Raw genomic sequence first — 15,423 nt, forward strand, 5'->3', positions numbered from 1 at the left:
AATTTTATAGTATTTATATATCGTCATACTGAAGTGTTGGACAGGGAATGTGTTGACTGGCATCTTCCACTTTCTATAAAGCTAACCTATCATCAGGAATGTCTTTTTTTAGCTGGTGACGGGTTCCAATAGTCTATGCTATGCTGATTTCAAAATTGTATGTCAGTATTCTGAATCTTTTCAGAACCTAATTAAACTTTATTTCACATTACCTGACTCCTTGCCACCAGTATGTGGTGTGTGCCTGTATCTCTCTCCTCAGGCTGTGTACATGCTGGCAGGAAGTGAGTGTCTGTGAGCTCCATCCTGGACTGCAGTGAGGGCGGGGCTAGAGGCTTAGAGTACTTTTAAGGGGTATTCCCACAAAGACAAGTTTCTTATTTGTACTCACAAAAACAAAATTACACCTTCTCGAATTCACTGTAATTGACAAAAATAAGCATTTCACAGATACAAGTCCAACCTGTCTCTATCAGTCCTGGTGTACACAATTTCAGTTGCCCCTAGACACGACCCTGTAACTTCTGACTTTGGGTCGGGGAAGCCATCTTGGATTTCTGTGTGATGGCCGTGGAGCTGAGTTTCTCACTGCTCTGTGCCTCCAGCTCTGCCCCCTCCTAAATTCCATTTGTGTAACCCCATGCTAGTGGTTTATTCATCGAAAATCAGTCTACAGTTTATTTTATAAGGCAAGTAGTGTGTTCAATGTAACCATTGCTAATCTCTTCTTTGATTTCCTTTACAAGTGTTTTTCTGAAGCATTTCTTTGCTTGCACAGTTACCATATTTTTCGGCATATAAAATGCAACCCAGATTTGGACACCAAAAAAATATATATTTGACCTCTAATAAAAATTTTAAAAAAACCCTGGTTGTCACACAAACATCTCTGCCATAGCTCCCAACCTAACTGTTGTGCTACATTTGCACACAAACAGCTCTGCTACATTTGCGCGCACACACAGCCCTGCTAAATAAAACCTTCCCCTCACCATTACCTTTTTAACCTTTTTATAATTTACTAAACCCCCATACAAATACTTAACTCCCCATCCACTTAGTTTGACTCCCACTGAAACATATTTACCATCAGCTCACAACCACTTAGAATTTATGACTCCCGCACCCAAATGAGTTCTTTATCTCTATATAAAATCCCTCCTTATCGTGAAGCCCCACAGCTACCTATTCGCAATCTTTATGTAGAGCTTCAGGTCACGGGCAGCTCCTACCATGGTATCAGCCTCTGCTTTTGGGGCATCTGACTTGAGACACATGACCCAATGATGTCAGGCAAGGTCCTTCTGTTGGGGCGCTAGGAGAGCTCTAAATAATTTGCTCTAAATAGGTTTCCAAATTTTCATGATTTTTTAATATATTGTAGTGTGTGAAAGACATTTTTCATTCTTTTAGATAAAAATGAACTCTAAACTTTCCCCTCTGTATGGGATGTTTGTAGTTTATACACACTTCACAGGCCGTATACATATTTCTTTAAAGTTTCTCCATTTTGAAGTTGTGCTTTAATAAATATTCATATTGGTGTTCTTTCTTCCAACTTTCACTTTTGTGTTTTTATACCTGCAGAAGAGGGTAATTTCTGACAAAAAATACAGCGAGCAACGTCTGGATGTTCTCTCTGCCCTGGTATTAGCAGAGAACACCTTGAATGGTCCTAGCACCAGGCAGAGGAGACTTGTGGTTTCCCTGGCATTGAGTGTTGGCACACAGATGGTAAGCATCCCATGTGTTGGAAGTACAAGTTTTCATGGTGTGTTATTTTCTTATTTAACAAATTTGAGTCCTTGCTCTGTTATAGAAAACCTTTAAGGATGAGGAGCTTTTACCGTTGCAGCTTGTTATGAAGAAGCTGGACCTCATAAGTGAACTGAGAGAAAGGTAAATCTTCTTTCTTACATGTATTCTGCTGCATCGTAATGTATGGAGTCACAGATCTCTGAGCTGCAGTCATGTAATGGATGTCGATTATTTCTGTTTTTTTTTTTTTTTTTAGAGTCCGAGCACAATGTGACTGCTGTTTCCTGTACTGGCATAGAGCAGTGTTTCCAATTTATCTAGATGATGTGTATGAGAATGCAGTAGATGCCTCCAGGCTACATGTGAGTAACTTCTACTGTATACTGCCCATGGAGCCTGGCATAGGAATCTCACCATTAAGCAGCTGGTCCCCGACTTAAAGACGACCTCTAGTTACAGACAGATCTCTCTCCCGACTGTGACCTCTGAAGCTTTCTGGATAGTTTACTTTATTCCTAATCTGTAATGATCAGCTGTAAGGTGTCTGTAATTAAGTTTTATTTATAATCCTTGTTCCCTTGACAGCACAAAATTTTGAAAATTCATTTGTCACTGGAGCTACAATTAGAAAATATACCTGTTCCGACAGCCCTAACCCTGCATCGGGTTCCATTCACACATCCTTGTATGGCGGCCATGAGCTAGAGACAAAAAACGCATCTAGTTCATAGCCGACATAGAAGTGCATTGTACATGGACACATTACGGTGAGCACACCTCGTCGCATGTTTACTCCATGTGGAGAGGGAAGGGGTACTAGTGTTCACCCCATCCTTTTCCAACCAGCTTGCAGATCACGGCTGTTGACATGTGTGAGTGGAGCCTTAAAGGAAACCTACCACTTCCAAATAGTACTACTAAGCTTCAAATACCAGCTCGGGATGAGCTGGTGCCGGAGAATATCTTCGTTATTACCATAAACCGCTGTAATGCTTTTAAACACATTTGTAATCTTTCTATACGAAGCAGCTTCGGCGTACAGTGGTACGCGCTCGGCGCACCATGCGCGCAATCGTGCGCGCGTGACTTCACTGGTTCCCCGGCACTTCCTATTGGTGTGCCAAAGCTGCTTCATATATAAAGATTACAAATGTGTTTAAAAGCATTACAGTGCACGGTATTTGAAGCTTAGAAGTACTATTTGGAAGTAGTAGGTTTCCTTTAAATTCACATCTGAATGAAGTGTGACATTTTTATATGTATTCAATACTGCCTCATTGTACATGGGAAACCTTAGTATTGAACAATTCTCCTATAGCAGTGGTGGCGAACCTATGGCACTGGTGCCAGAGGCGGCACTCGGAGCACTCCTTCTGGGCACCCAGGCCATCACCCCAGAACAGAGTTTCCAGACAGGACTCAAAACCACCTCCTGCAATCCCTGGCCACACCGGATGTACTGTGATCAGTGCTATTTTAAAGCTACACATCCTTAGCTGCCTGGGACTACAGGAGGAGCATGGAGGTCCATACAAGGCTGCGTTATTATTGCAGCTCCTGCTCTGGGCCCGCGCAATTCTTCCTGTTCAGGGGACCCTGGAAGTTACAATGATAGTCAGAAGTTCTCCTCTTTCTCTTAATTGTATTGGTGTCCTGAGGATGTCACTTCTTAAATTGCCATGTTGGCACTCTGCCTTTAAATAAGTGGGCTTGGTTGTAGTTTGGGCACTTGGTCCCCAAAAGGTTCGCCAACACTGTCCTATAGACTGCTTAAAGGAAATCTACAACTAAAATTAACTAATGTGAAACTACACATACTCTCCGATCGTCTTCTTCTCCTGGTCATCTTTAAGCTTGACACGCTGGGATCACTGAAAAAAAAAAAAAAAAAAGTTCGGAAGAGCAGCCTAGAGATCCAGTCTGCTAATTATTCAAGTCTCTCGCGGTTTCCCTCTCCCATGCTTAAGAGGGAGGCGACATCACACAGCAGACGTTAATAATTTAACAGCCCCAGGATATATATATATTTTAAACTGGAGAAGAAGACAATAGGTGGGTATGTGTAGTTTAGTTTTTGGTCTATTGGTAGATTTTCTTTAAATTGGCCTTCTTGCAGGCTGCAAGTCTCTCTTGCAGTGTTTCTATTACTTAAAGGACATCTTTAACTAGATGAAAAACTGTAGGCAAATGAGCCTGAGGGGCTCCAGGCTCCATACAGTCCTTCATCAGGGTGGTAGATGCCCTTAAAAGGGGGTATTTAAATCAGAACTCTTGATTGGCTACATGATAGTCATGTCATTCACATTAATCTGCAAACTTACTTTGATGTGATTTTCATGCATTTCTCTTATTATTATTAATTATTTTAGATCCCAGTTAAATAGACAGGCTATAAACTGCCACCACTCACCAACTCACGTTACCATTAGAATTGGTAGCTGGTATTGCTTGTAATTGGAATACCTCCAAAAATTAGATACTTGTGTGTGTCCCTTTGGTGAATTTCCTTCATCTTCACCAACATTGATTAAAGATACATTCCCTTCACTCCAGCAGTGGCATTTCTAGATATCAGCACATAGATATCTAAATTTCTAAATATAAAATGACTTGAACAGTATTGCATTTCTTCTTTTGTCTTCAGTACATGTTCAGTGCATTGTGGAGCTGTGTCCCTGCAATGGTGAACGCTAGGCACTTGGAGTCTCATGGTGTATTGCTGAAGTGCTATGACAAGGAAATTATGGAGGTTTTAACAGAGGTAAATCAAAATATGTTCATATGTTTAGTGTTTTTGCTAAAGGGGTTTTGCCTAGTTTTCAGTATGAGCATGGTACCTATTACAAGCGGTTTAGGTTCCAATTTTATTAAAAACGTCAATGTAATACTAAAAAAGGATTTCCTGTAATTGATATTTATCACCCATACACAAGATAAAAATCATGGGGGAGATTTATCATACATTTCTGAGGTAAAACGGTTCTAGTTGCCCATGGAAACCAATTAGAGATGAGCTTTAAATTTATAAACGGCTGTAGGAAAATGAAAGCTGTGCACTGATTGGTTGCATGGGCAATTATTGAATCTTTTTGCTAGTTGTGAGTAAATTATTTTTGGTTATTAGTGATTTTTACCGTAAATGAATCAACATATCATTGGATCAGGGGAAGGGGGAGAAGGGAAGCCGGTTATAGGGAATAACATAACTTTACTACTTGGGTCAGTGATCACTACATCTGTCTTTAACATGTTTCCATCTATATCCATTTTAAATCTCAGTGTAGACTTTTGAACAAAACTATTTGGTACAACACATGGCAAAGAAATGTCTTGAAATTAATTATGTTCTGCTGCTTTCTTGAAGACAACATATTGGTGTTTGCTTTCTTTAGTGATCTTTCTGTTTTTACACCTTAAGCATCTGTTGGATAAACTATGCAAAGAAATTGAGAAGGATCTCCGTCTGTCTGTTCACACTCATCTTCAGTTGGATGAAAGAAATCCCTTCAAAACTGGTATGAAGGACTTGGCACATTTCTTCTCTCTGACGCCCATCCGCTTCTTTGACCGATTCATTGACATCAAAGGTAAATGATGAGTAACCTCCACATGTGTTACACCAGATTGTCTTGGTTTTACACACATGCAAAAACAAGATTTGTTAGTACCATGTCTCTACATAAACGCATAAGGAAAAGAATTGGAACGGCACCATGTGAAGGTCGGGTGTAGGTCTTCAGAGCGGGTCTGACATGACTCGCTAGATGCAATAAAAAGAGTAGTATGAAGCAGCACTCCAATGTAAAGTGAAAAAGAAAAGGAGTTTATTCCACCATCGCTGCTTCATACTACTCTTTTTAATGTCTCCACATATAAATGTTCATCTATATATTATCCAATAATAGGACCTGTGTCTGCAATGGGTAAATACTGTATGCATTTACCTGATTGGTGTATATAGTACAGGCAGTGATTGGTGCATAGAGCCATATATAAGGGTCGGGCAGTATACATCAGTAAACATTATGTCTGTATTCTTATATTTTATATGTCCAGTTATTCCATTGATATGTCCTTTTTGTTTTGCAGCCTATGTGACACATTATTTGGATAAAACATTCTATAATTTGACAACTGTAGCGCTCCATGACTGGGCCACATATAGTGAGATGCGGAACTTGGCCACCCAACGCTATGGCCTTACAATGACTGAACCTCATCTGCCAAGCCAGACATTAGAGCAGGTAATTAAAATGTACTTTCAACTTTGACACTCGTGGGAGATAGTCGATGCCAAATGCAGCATATTCTGGTTTCATGTGCACAAAAACGTATCTAACATACTGGGGGGGGGGGGATTTATAAACTCACTTGTGCAACAATACTGATGGTTTTGTGCCAAAAGCACTGTCTTAAGTCCCTTGCACCACAGTTATGAAGGCTTTTGGACTTTTTTTTGCCACTTCTCTGACTTGTCCGATTAAGGGGGCGTGTGGCTAGTGGAAATCGTCCGTGCGCCTAAAATTCTGCGACAGTTTAGACCAACTGAAAGTAGATCTGACTAGAATCAAATAATTATGTGACATCACAGGAAAGGGTGTGGAACAAATAAAAGTTGGCGTGGGTCGCATGAAACCTTGCTTTAAAATGCAGGTTTGTTTTGGGTCAATTTTTACCAGATTTATCGTCCAGCATCCGGCACTGGGATAAGACACATGTTTTGGACCATGCTATCAGTGGGTTACACAGTCCCATGTATTTTTTCAAGCTCACACACGGCTGTAGTATCCATGGTACCATGTATGAGCCAACTACCAAAGCCACAAAACTTGAAGCAGGTGCCCCTGATTGCCGCTCGCACAGTCCTTTCTACTGTGATCGGCACATGAAAGGACCTCACGAGCCAACGACTCACGGCCACAAACAACAAATATTTTTAAGTAAGACTGTCTAGTTTAATTTGTTAGTAAATTAAAACATCTGTATTTGCCCTATTTTTCACTACTGTGCAGTTGCCCCAGAAGGAGATTTCAAAATGCCACCTGCCGCTCAGCTGTATACATTCCTATAGATAGATGGGAAATTTGGAGAACAAATCGGGGTATAGGCTGTGGTAGTCTAGTGTCACTGTACTTTCACTGTATAAAATCTTGAACTTCTTGTAATTTGTTATACTTGTTTCATTGCAGGGTTTAGATGTTTTGGAAATCATGAGGAACATCCATGTGTTTGTATCCCGCTACCTCTATAATCTTAATAATCAGGTATATGTATATACTTTCCGTTCATTGATGTTGGTAGATACATAAATATTTTTTTTTAAATCCAATATTATTAGTAATATTATGTACCAAAAACTTTTTTGTGTTCAAAACAGAAAATACATATAACAAATAACCATCATTAACGGAAGCTCTGAGGTGTACCCCAAAATTCCAGTGGTAATGAAATTTTAACTTCACAGATCCTCTCTAGCAAGGCAAATTCTTTTTCACCAAAACTGCTGCAACCTCGGCCCGCCCCAAAACATGTGTAATAAATTAGCTGAATCTGCCATGCATTGCAGAGTTTTTAGTGTCTACCTTGTAACCCATTTTCTGCAGAAGTACGGAACACCCTGTGTAGCAGAAATAATTGAGATCGTCTGTGCACTATACTGATAGACACGGCAGGCAACAGGGCAAGGACCGCCTTCCACTCCTTCTCTGTTACACTTTCTATCTCAGCAGCCCATTTTTCCTGGAGTCCCATCCAGGAAATTTGGTATCAGAGAATCAAGTATGTGCCTATACAGGATTGAATTTAATCCACTAGCAGACCCTCCTTGTTCAAGCAGGTTGACAATGAGAGTTGAAAAGGCAAGGAACTTGCACGCCCCTTCACCTCCAAGGCCTGTCGTATTTGAGGATACTTGAAAAACTGAGCTTGTGGGAGATCGAACTCTGCTTGCAGCTGATGGAACGATTTTAGTGTGCCATCACTGTATAATTTAGAGATATAGAGTATCCCCTCTCTTCCCATAAATAGGTACAGCCAAGCCTCCCTCTTCCTTGGATAGGTATAAAGTTTCCAGTTTAATCCTCAGGACTCCTTTTCCCTCTAAACAACATATGATTGATGGTCTTAAAGACTTGCTGGGGATTATGTAGTACATACAGGAGTTGTGGCATAACTATCATTTTAATCAGACTGCTCCTCCAAAACACCCCAAGAGGTAATTTAACCCCAGGCCTCTGCCTTCTTTTAACTTTTCTAGTAATATTTGCATGTTTAATTGTAAGAATCTTCTACTCTGTGAGATATTTGTATACTCAGTTATTTAGAGTGGAATGGAAGACATTCTGCTGCCGGGGGCAATGCCTGTTCTAAAGGGTCAATCAGCAACAAGGACGACTTGCATACATGCCGAATTCATCAATCTCTGTTCATCAATCCACTGTATTCACTGGATACGTCATCTAATAAGAGATTTGTTAGGGGGCTGGTTACTGTACCCCTACCAAACTGCCCATGTGAGCTGTTATAACTTTCTAATGTACTGTATGGAGTCAGAGGTAGACAGCACCATCTAGTGGCTATGCTGGCGAATCTTAACTCATTTTTCATAGAGGTAAGATTTGCAGATCAGTTTCTGATTCCCACCATTCCATTAATGATTATCCCTTTCCTCGACCATCTCAAAAAGAATGTGCAAGGGTTAATTTACAGTAACTAACGTGTTAATTTATTTTCCTGCAGATCTTTGTAGAGAGGACAAGTAACAATAAACATCTGAACACCATCAATATCCGGCACATCGCCAACTCCATCCGGACACATGGTACCGGGATAATGAGTACAACGGTAGGCAATGTCTATAAGCAAGTCTTTTCTTTTGTGACCAGTGAATTTTCCTTATAACTATAGCTCTCTACCACTAGTACCAGCCCATATTGTACTAGTTTCATTTATATTTCATATTGAGTAGCTTTAGGTTGTGAGAATCATTGTGTGCTGGACGGATTTCAGACAGATCCGTATGATGCAAGGAGCCCCATTTTTGGCAGAACAGCCGCACGTAGTCGCCATTTTAGTTTGGTGCTGCAGGTTAGACCTCATCATGTAACCCTGTGATGTAATGTGTTGAGTCTGGATTACACAGACCAAGAACAGTAAGTGCTGGCCTAATAGTTTTACAAGAACATTGGTGCATTTTACAGGATTTTCCGGTTTGGCTCTCTGTATTCTATCTAGTTTGAAACTTCAATGTAAACAGAATGTCAGGTTATGACCAAAATTAGATTTAAAGGGTTGTGCCCCAAAAGAAACATTGCGTATCAAGACTATGGTGACAGGTCAGGACAGTCTATAACATCCTCTCTAGGAGCAGAGCAGAAGAGGGAGGAGCTGTTACTGAGAACTGAGGGATCATGGGAGTGGTAGATGGCATCTTGGAGATAACGTTGCCTACTTTAGAAAGCCCAGGAAATTTTGAATCCTAAAATCAAACTATTTAAGTTCTGTTTTGTGATTGGTGACATGGAGTTTTGTTATATTTATTTATAACATTATGGGTTTTTTGTATCAAACGTTCATATTTCTTGAATACCCCTTTAACATAAACAACTGTTCCCTACAGTCTCTTGTTTTTTAATACAGTATTATACAACAACCCATACCGGAGTATTGTATGTAAAATTTACACATTTACTTCAACCTAGTGCAATTCCCGTAGGAAGGAATTTCCATCACCAATACAGTCTCCAATAGATGTAAATTGTTTTTGTTTTGTTTTTTGCTTGCAATGTTCCGTGAAATGAGTTTCTATTTTCCCCTCTTTTTCAGGTAAATTTCACATACCAGTTTTTAAGGAAGAAATTCTATATATTTAGCCAGTTTATGTATGATGAGCACATAAAGTCCAGATTAATCAAGGATATTCGCTATTTTAGAGAAGTTAAGGACCAAAATGATCAGAAGGTAAATTAAAATTTCCTATTTGGTATTTAATATTTTTTTTTCTCATGCTGTTTTATCTGTGAATGGAAATCTACCATTAAAATCCATCATGATAAACCAAGGACACTTAATCAAAGACCCAGGCACCGTGGCTGTGGTAATTTTCTTATTTGTTATCCGTGGCCTCCCTCCTTCTAAAATCAACTTTTAAAATTCTGCTAATGAGCCTGAAAGGCTCCTGGGGTGTGTTAACAGAGCCCCTTTGTGCTGCAGATTCACAGGCCGTTACAGTATGCAAGGAGCACTTCCCCCTCCAGTCTGCTGAAATTTCCTCTGCTGCTGTGACATTCCATATAGCAGAGAGGGCAGTCTAATAGCTTGTGAAGCTACAGCACGGAGGGGCTCTGTTAACACCCCCAGAAGCCCTTCAGATTCATTAGCATGATTTAAAAGTTGATTTTAGATGGAAGGAGGTGGATAACTGTCCCTGGTTTATCATGCTTGATTTTGATGGTAAATTTTCTTTAGCTGCTGAATAGTAAAATTAAGTTAATGTACACTCTGTTATCATCTTTCTTTCTTACAGTATCCTTTTGAAAGGGCAGAAAAATTTAACCGTGGAATTCGGAAGCTAGGCCTTACTCCTGATGGACAGAGCTATCTGGACCAGTTTAGGCAACTCATTAGCCAGATCGGTGAGTCGCAACTTACCACAAAAAAAGGAAAAAAAACCCAGCATAAACCATCAAATAGAATTCAACAAAATTGTATATTTTCATAAAATCTTCCTTATCTTTTTATAACTGCTTTGATTTTTTTTTTTCTGTGCAGGGAATGCGATGGGTTACGTCAGGATGATCCGTTCTGGTGGCCTTCACTGCTGCAGTAATGCGATCAGGTATCTATGTGTCCTGATAGTCTTCAAAATGTTTAGTAGCACTGCTTACCAATCAGTGTTTGGTTAAAATACAGATGCTGTCCCTAGGATTGTGGAAGGTCTGTAAACCTGGCCAGCACTTAGTCCCAAATTCACAGAGCAGTTACTGTTGTCTGAAACTACTGAAACTATTATTTGAACAAGGAACATTTCAAGCAATGGTGGTCTAGATTCATTAAAGAACCTTCATAGTACTTGTGATACAAACCTACTTTATCAACAGTGTTCCAAGAGTGTACCCGGTCAGGGTCGGAGGGGCCTAGGGCCCACCAGTGAAATTGATTCTGGGGGCCCACCTACTACTACATGAAAATATTATGTATATTCTAAGGCCGCGGTTATAGAATGTGTTTTCATTGCGTTTTGAAAGGCACAGCAAATGCATCACATCCGTATTAATGATGGGAAAAATTCGGAGGTGTTTTGCAATGTAATTTTAAAATGCAATGCAAATGCATAATGTTAACACAGCATAAGACTAATGTGCACAAGATGCAATTGTTTTAAAATGCATTTTAGGCGCATCTGGAAAATCTCTCGAAACATCTGCATTTAGACATCAGACAGGAGATTCCCCAGATGCACCTAAAATGTAATTCAATCTTGTGAACATGGATGTAAGCTCCAGCATTAGGTGGGACCTATTGAAAGCCATAAGTCCCTCTGCCAGCTCCTATTGTGGCCTCTCACTTCCTCCTCATTTTGTGACTTCATCTTGCCCTCCCCCCTCATATTGTGGGACCTCTTGCCCTCCCCCCTCATATTGTGGGACCTCTTGCCCTCCCCCCTCATATTGTGGGACCTCTTGCCCTCCCCCCTCATATTGTGGGATTTCTTGCCCTCCCCCCTCATATTGTGGGACCTCTTGCCTCATACGCCCACCCACTCATCCTTTTTTCACCACATACTCATCTGTCCTTGTTCCCCAGCAGCTCTCCTCTTTACTGTGATGCCGGCAGATAACCTCATCACTCCATGCCTCCCGGCATCTCAGCTACAGGGGAACAGCAATGATGCAGAGAGCTAATGGCTAACGATATGATTCATCCAGTATTGGGGTGCATTCACACGTGGTATGCCTGCCGTGTGCTGGAGAGGTGCTGGTGACCCCTCCATAAGAAACAGCGGCGCGCATGTACGTCCCCCCAGACCCTTGGGTCCCTTTCACACAAACATGTTAGGGACTGATAATATTGGATATCGGTCCCAGTAGAAGCCTGTGGCGTCATGTCTCTCTATGGAGAGGTTAGGGGTGAGGAGTATGTGGCTGTATACTCTCGGGTGATACAGCCCGGCGAGTATAAGTTTGTGTAAAAGAGTCCTTATAGATGCACATCCCAAACATCCAAACTGGGTATAATTTGCAATAATAGTAAGTCTAATATATGAAATCTAGTTTGTGTATGCACATAAAGCGCTAGTTCTTCCCTGTAAACCAACTGATGCAAAGACTCGCTGCTTTATAAATTATATAGACACGTCTTACCCATTATACTGGTTACAGAAACCCTAATACGCGTTTCGCCTCCCACACTTCTTCAAAGGGCTTGTTGTATCTTGTTATGTTTCAATATGAAACAAAACCAAATTAAAATTGGCAACGTAAATGAAAAAACCTACCAAAAAAGATTAAAATTACAATTGTAGTTGTGCCAGCAATTTTTTCATGTTGCCCTCCCCAGTGCTAGTTTGCACCTTTTCAATCTCCACGCACCTTAAAGGATATTGTATTACAAGTGATGTTGTTTTGAACTGATGAGGTATTGTTTTAAGCTTGCTAATATCCTGTACTTTTTTAGCTTTTCAATATCCTTCAAATGCTCCCTTAGACATGTACGTAATTCTTGTGAGGTGAAACCTATGTAGACCAAGGGATGTGTACTAGATGTCCTAAAATGATCTTAAATTGACCCGTTGGAATAGCTGTGTCTGTGACGGAGTTTGGGCCCATGTGGAAAGCTTGTAGTTCATTGGTGGATGTAGATTTTCTGTACTTATCTGTTTGTAGCAGAGCGTTCTCATTGACTTCTATCTTAATATCTTCGTTGCGTCAAGGCCGTCCCGATGTCTAATGCAAGTACATAAGGATTCGATATCTGCTGTTACCAAAAGCATGTCGGATTCAATTGACATCCCATTGATGCTCGGTAGGATGACCATACTGTCTCTTGGGGATCCAAAAAGGCCTTATCTGACCACACTCTGGTGCTCCTATTTAGGAGATCCTCTACCTTATTCACTGATTCCTTTGCACATCTACCATAATTATTTATCAATGAACATAGCGTCCACTTGTGCCATGATTGATCACGGACTCGAAAATCCGTATTGTCTGTGGAGCAGTAGCGAAGAAAAACACAAACCATTATCATAACAAGAAACATCTCAAGCTATACCAGGTGGGCTAGATTCATTAATTAACACAAAACGCATGTTGGGGAACCCGACTTCATCTTCCATAACCAGTACAGTGGGTAAAACACTTATATGGCAGTGAGTCTTTGCATGAAGCACTAGCACTTTATGTACATACATCAACAAGTCTATCTTTTTATCTTAGACTGACTTATTGCAAATGACAAGAGTCTGTTGGATGTTTTGAAGTCGGGCACATACCGCTACATATTATACTGGAACTTATTGTCACCAAGAACTATTTTAAGGATATTTTAAATAAAAATATATTTTTATTGAAAAATGTTTTATTGTAAGAAGCATTTTATATGTTGTCTATGGGTAGAAACTGATATTTGCCTGGCATGAAAAGATTGAACAGCCCTGACACCTGTTCCCATTCCTGCTCTAGTGGACTCTGTGCTTTACTTCCCAGGTTTGTACCAGACTTGGAAGACATTGTGAACTTTGAAGAACTGGTGAAAGAGGAGGGTTTGTCAGAGGACACTCAGAAGGCTGCAAGGTGTGTTTTTATTAGCAGTACTTTTCAGTAAAATGGCTTTAAATCCCACCTTGATTGTTTGTATCTATTTTGCAGTATATAAAGGTGTTTGCTGGATTGTACTAAATACTAAATGTTCTCTTTGCAGACAGCTGGATTTTGTGCTCAGCGACCTAACCAGAAATTCAGCAGAAGGAACAGAATACTTCAAAATGTTGGTTGATGTATTTTCTCCTGAATTTCGAAGTGCAAAGAATATTCATCTACGGAACTTCTACATCATCGTCCCACCTTTGGTGTGTTGTAGATTTGCTTTTTCCAAAATGTCTCTATCTATATGTATGACAGTTGTTCACTTTGTTATTTTTCTGCTTAATACACATGCTTTAACCCCTTCTAGACTTGCGCAGTACTAGTATGGCGCAAGCCGGGTCCTGGTGCATGGAGAGGGTTCGCAGGCCAGTGACTCATTGTAATGAATACTGTGCAAAAATGCCATATGCTGCAATACAGTAGTAATGCAGTATATGGTAGGAACGATCAGACCATCTAGAGTTAATGTACCCTAGAGGATCTAAAAAGTAGTAAAAAAAAAAAAAGTTTCAAAAATAATGAGGAAAAATCACAGGCGCAATAGGTATTGCCGTGTCCCAAAATGCCTGATCTATCAAAATCTAAAATCTGCTATTGCCGGCGGTGAACCAGATAACGGATAATAGCGCCTGAATGTCCGAAACGCGGACTAAAAAGTGACTAAAACGTTACACAGACCTCAAAATGGTAGCATTGAAAACGTTGGCTCATTTTGCAAAAATGACATATCACACCAAAGTATGAAAAAGTTATTAGCGTTATTAAAACGCAATAAAACCTGTGTAAATTTGGTATCTCCACAATCGCACCGGACCAAAGAATAAAGCAGATGTGTTATATGGAGCGCACGGTGAAAGTCTTAAAAAGTGAGCCCATGAGAACGTGCCGCAAACGGGTCATTTTTCCAATTTTTCCACATTTGGAATGTGACAGAAGTAAAATTTGTTAAGCACAAAATTAGCCCTGTACACGTGGCTCTGTACATGGAAAAATGAAAAAGTTATGGATTTTTGAAGGTGGAGAGCGAGAAATGGGAGAATAAACCCTGCGTCCTTTAGGTCTAATGACATCTTTAACCCCTATGAGGCAAAATATATATGATCTTATATTTGTTATCCATGGCTTCCTTTCCTCTAAAATCAACTTGTAAAATTATGCTAATGAGACTGAAGGACTGTTAAAGCAGTTCAGAGCCCCTCCATGCTGAAGATTAACAAGCTGTTACACTGTGTGTCCCGTTCCCCCTCTGCTCCTGCTTTGCACTCCCCTACTTCTGCCTGATGTAATCTCACTGCAGCAAAGGACGTATCAACACACAGTGGGAGTATTGAGGGGAGGGGGGATGCTCTTTGCACACTGTAAGAGCCTGTGAATCTGCAGCATGGATAGACTCTGTTAACTGCCCCAGAGCCCTTCTGGCTCATCATCATAATTTTAAAAGGTGATATTAGAAGGAATGAGACCATATATAACAAATAAAAGAAGATTACCACAGTCGCTGGTAATCTCCTTTTAAAGGGGTTTTCCCACAAAGAAAAGTTGTGCCCTATCCACGAGATAGGGCCTAACTTGCTGATTAGTGGGGGTCTCTGTGTTGCTCCGTCAGACTAATAGAGCAGACAGCTGCGCCTGACTGTTCTGCTCCATTAATATCTATGGAGCTGACAGAGATGGTGAGCGCGGAGCTTGGCAATTTCCCGTCAGCTCCATAGAGATTAATGGAGCAGAACCGTCATGCGCTGCTGTATACTCCATTAGTCCGACGGAAGGTCCAACGGAGGTACGTGGGACCCCATCGGAC

At 40.5% G+C, this 15,423-nt stretch overlaps 1 protein-coding gene across 1 annotated transcript in view; it reads left to right on the forward strand.

The window, feature by feature from the left end:
• The window catches only part of WASHC4 (WASH complex subunit 4), a 36,714-nt gene that overhangs the window by 17,549 nt on the left and 3,742 nt on the right, over positions 1-15,423 (forward strand). Inside the window, exons 17-29 of the mRNA XM_072146451.1 lie at positions 1,588-1,734; positions 1,820-1,899; positions 2,015-2,120; positions 4,403-4,519; positions 5,177-5,345; positions 5,848-6,002; positions 6,948-7,022; positions 8,497-8,601; positions 9,583-9,717; positions 10,283-10,391; positions 10,528-10,594; positions 13,464-13,550; positions 13,678-13,825. Of these exons, the coding sequence (XP_072002552.1) occupies positions 1,588-1,734; positions 1,820-1,899; positions 2,015-2,120; positions 4,403-4,519; positions 5,177-5,345; positions 5,848-6,002; positions 6,948-7,022; positions 8,497-8,601; positions 9,583-9,717; positions 10,283-10,391; positions 10,528-10,594; positions 13,464-13,550; positions 13,678-13,825 (1,500 nt within the window). The remainder of the gene's footprint in view (positions 1-1,587; positions 1,735-1,819; positions 1,900-2,014; positions 2,121-4,402; positions 4,520-5,176; positions 5,346-5,847; positions 6,003-6,947; positions 7,023-8,496; positions 8,602-9,582; positions 9,718-10,282; positions 10,392-10,527; positions 10,595-13,463; positions 13,551-13,677; positions 13,826-15,423) is intronic.

The sequence above is a fragment of the Engystomops pustulosus genome, chromosome 4, assembly GCF_040894005.1.
Source record: "Engystomops pustulosus chromosome 4, aEngPut4.maternal, whole genome shotgun sequence".
Taxonomy (NCBI): Eukaryota; Metazoa; Chordata; class Amphibia; order Anura; family Leptodactylidae; genus Engystomops; species Engystomops pustulosus.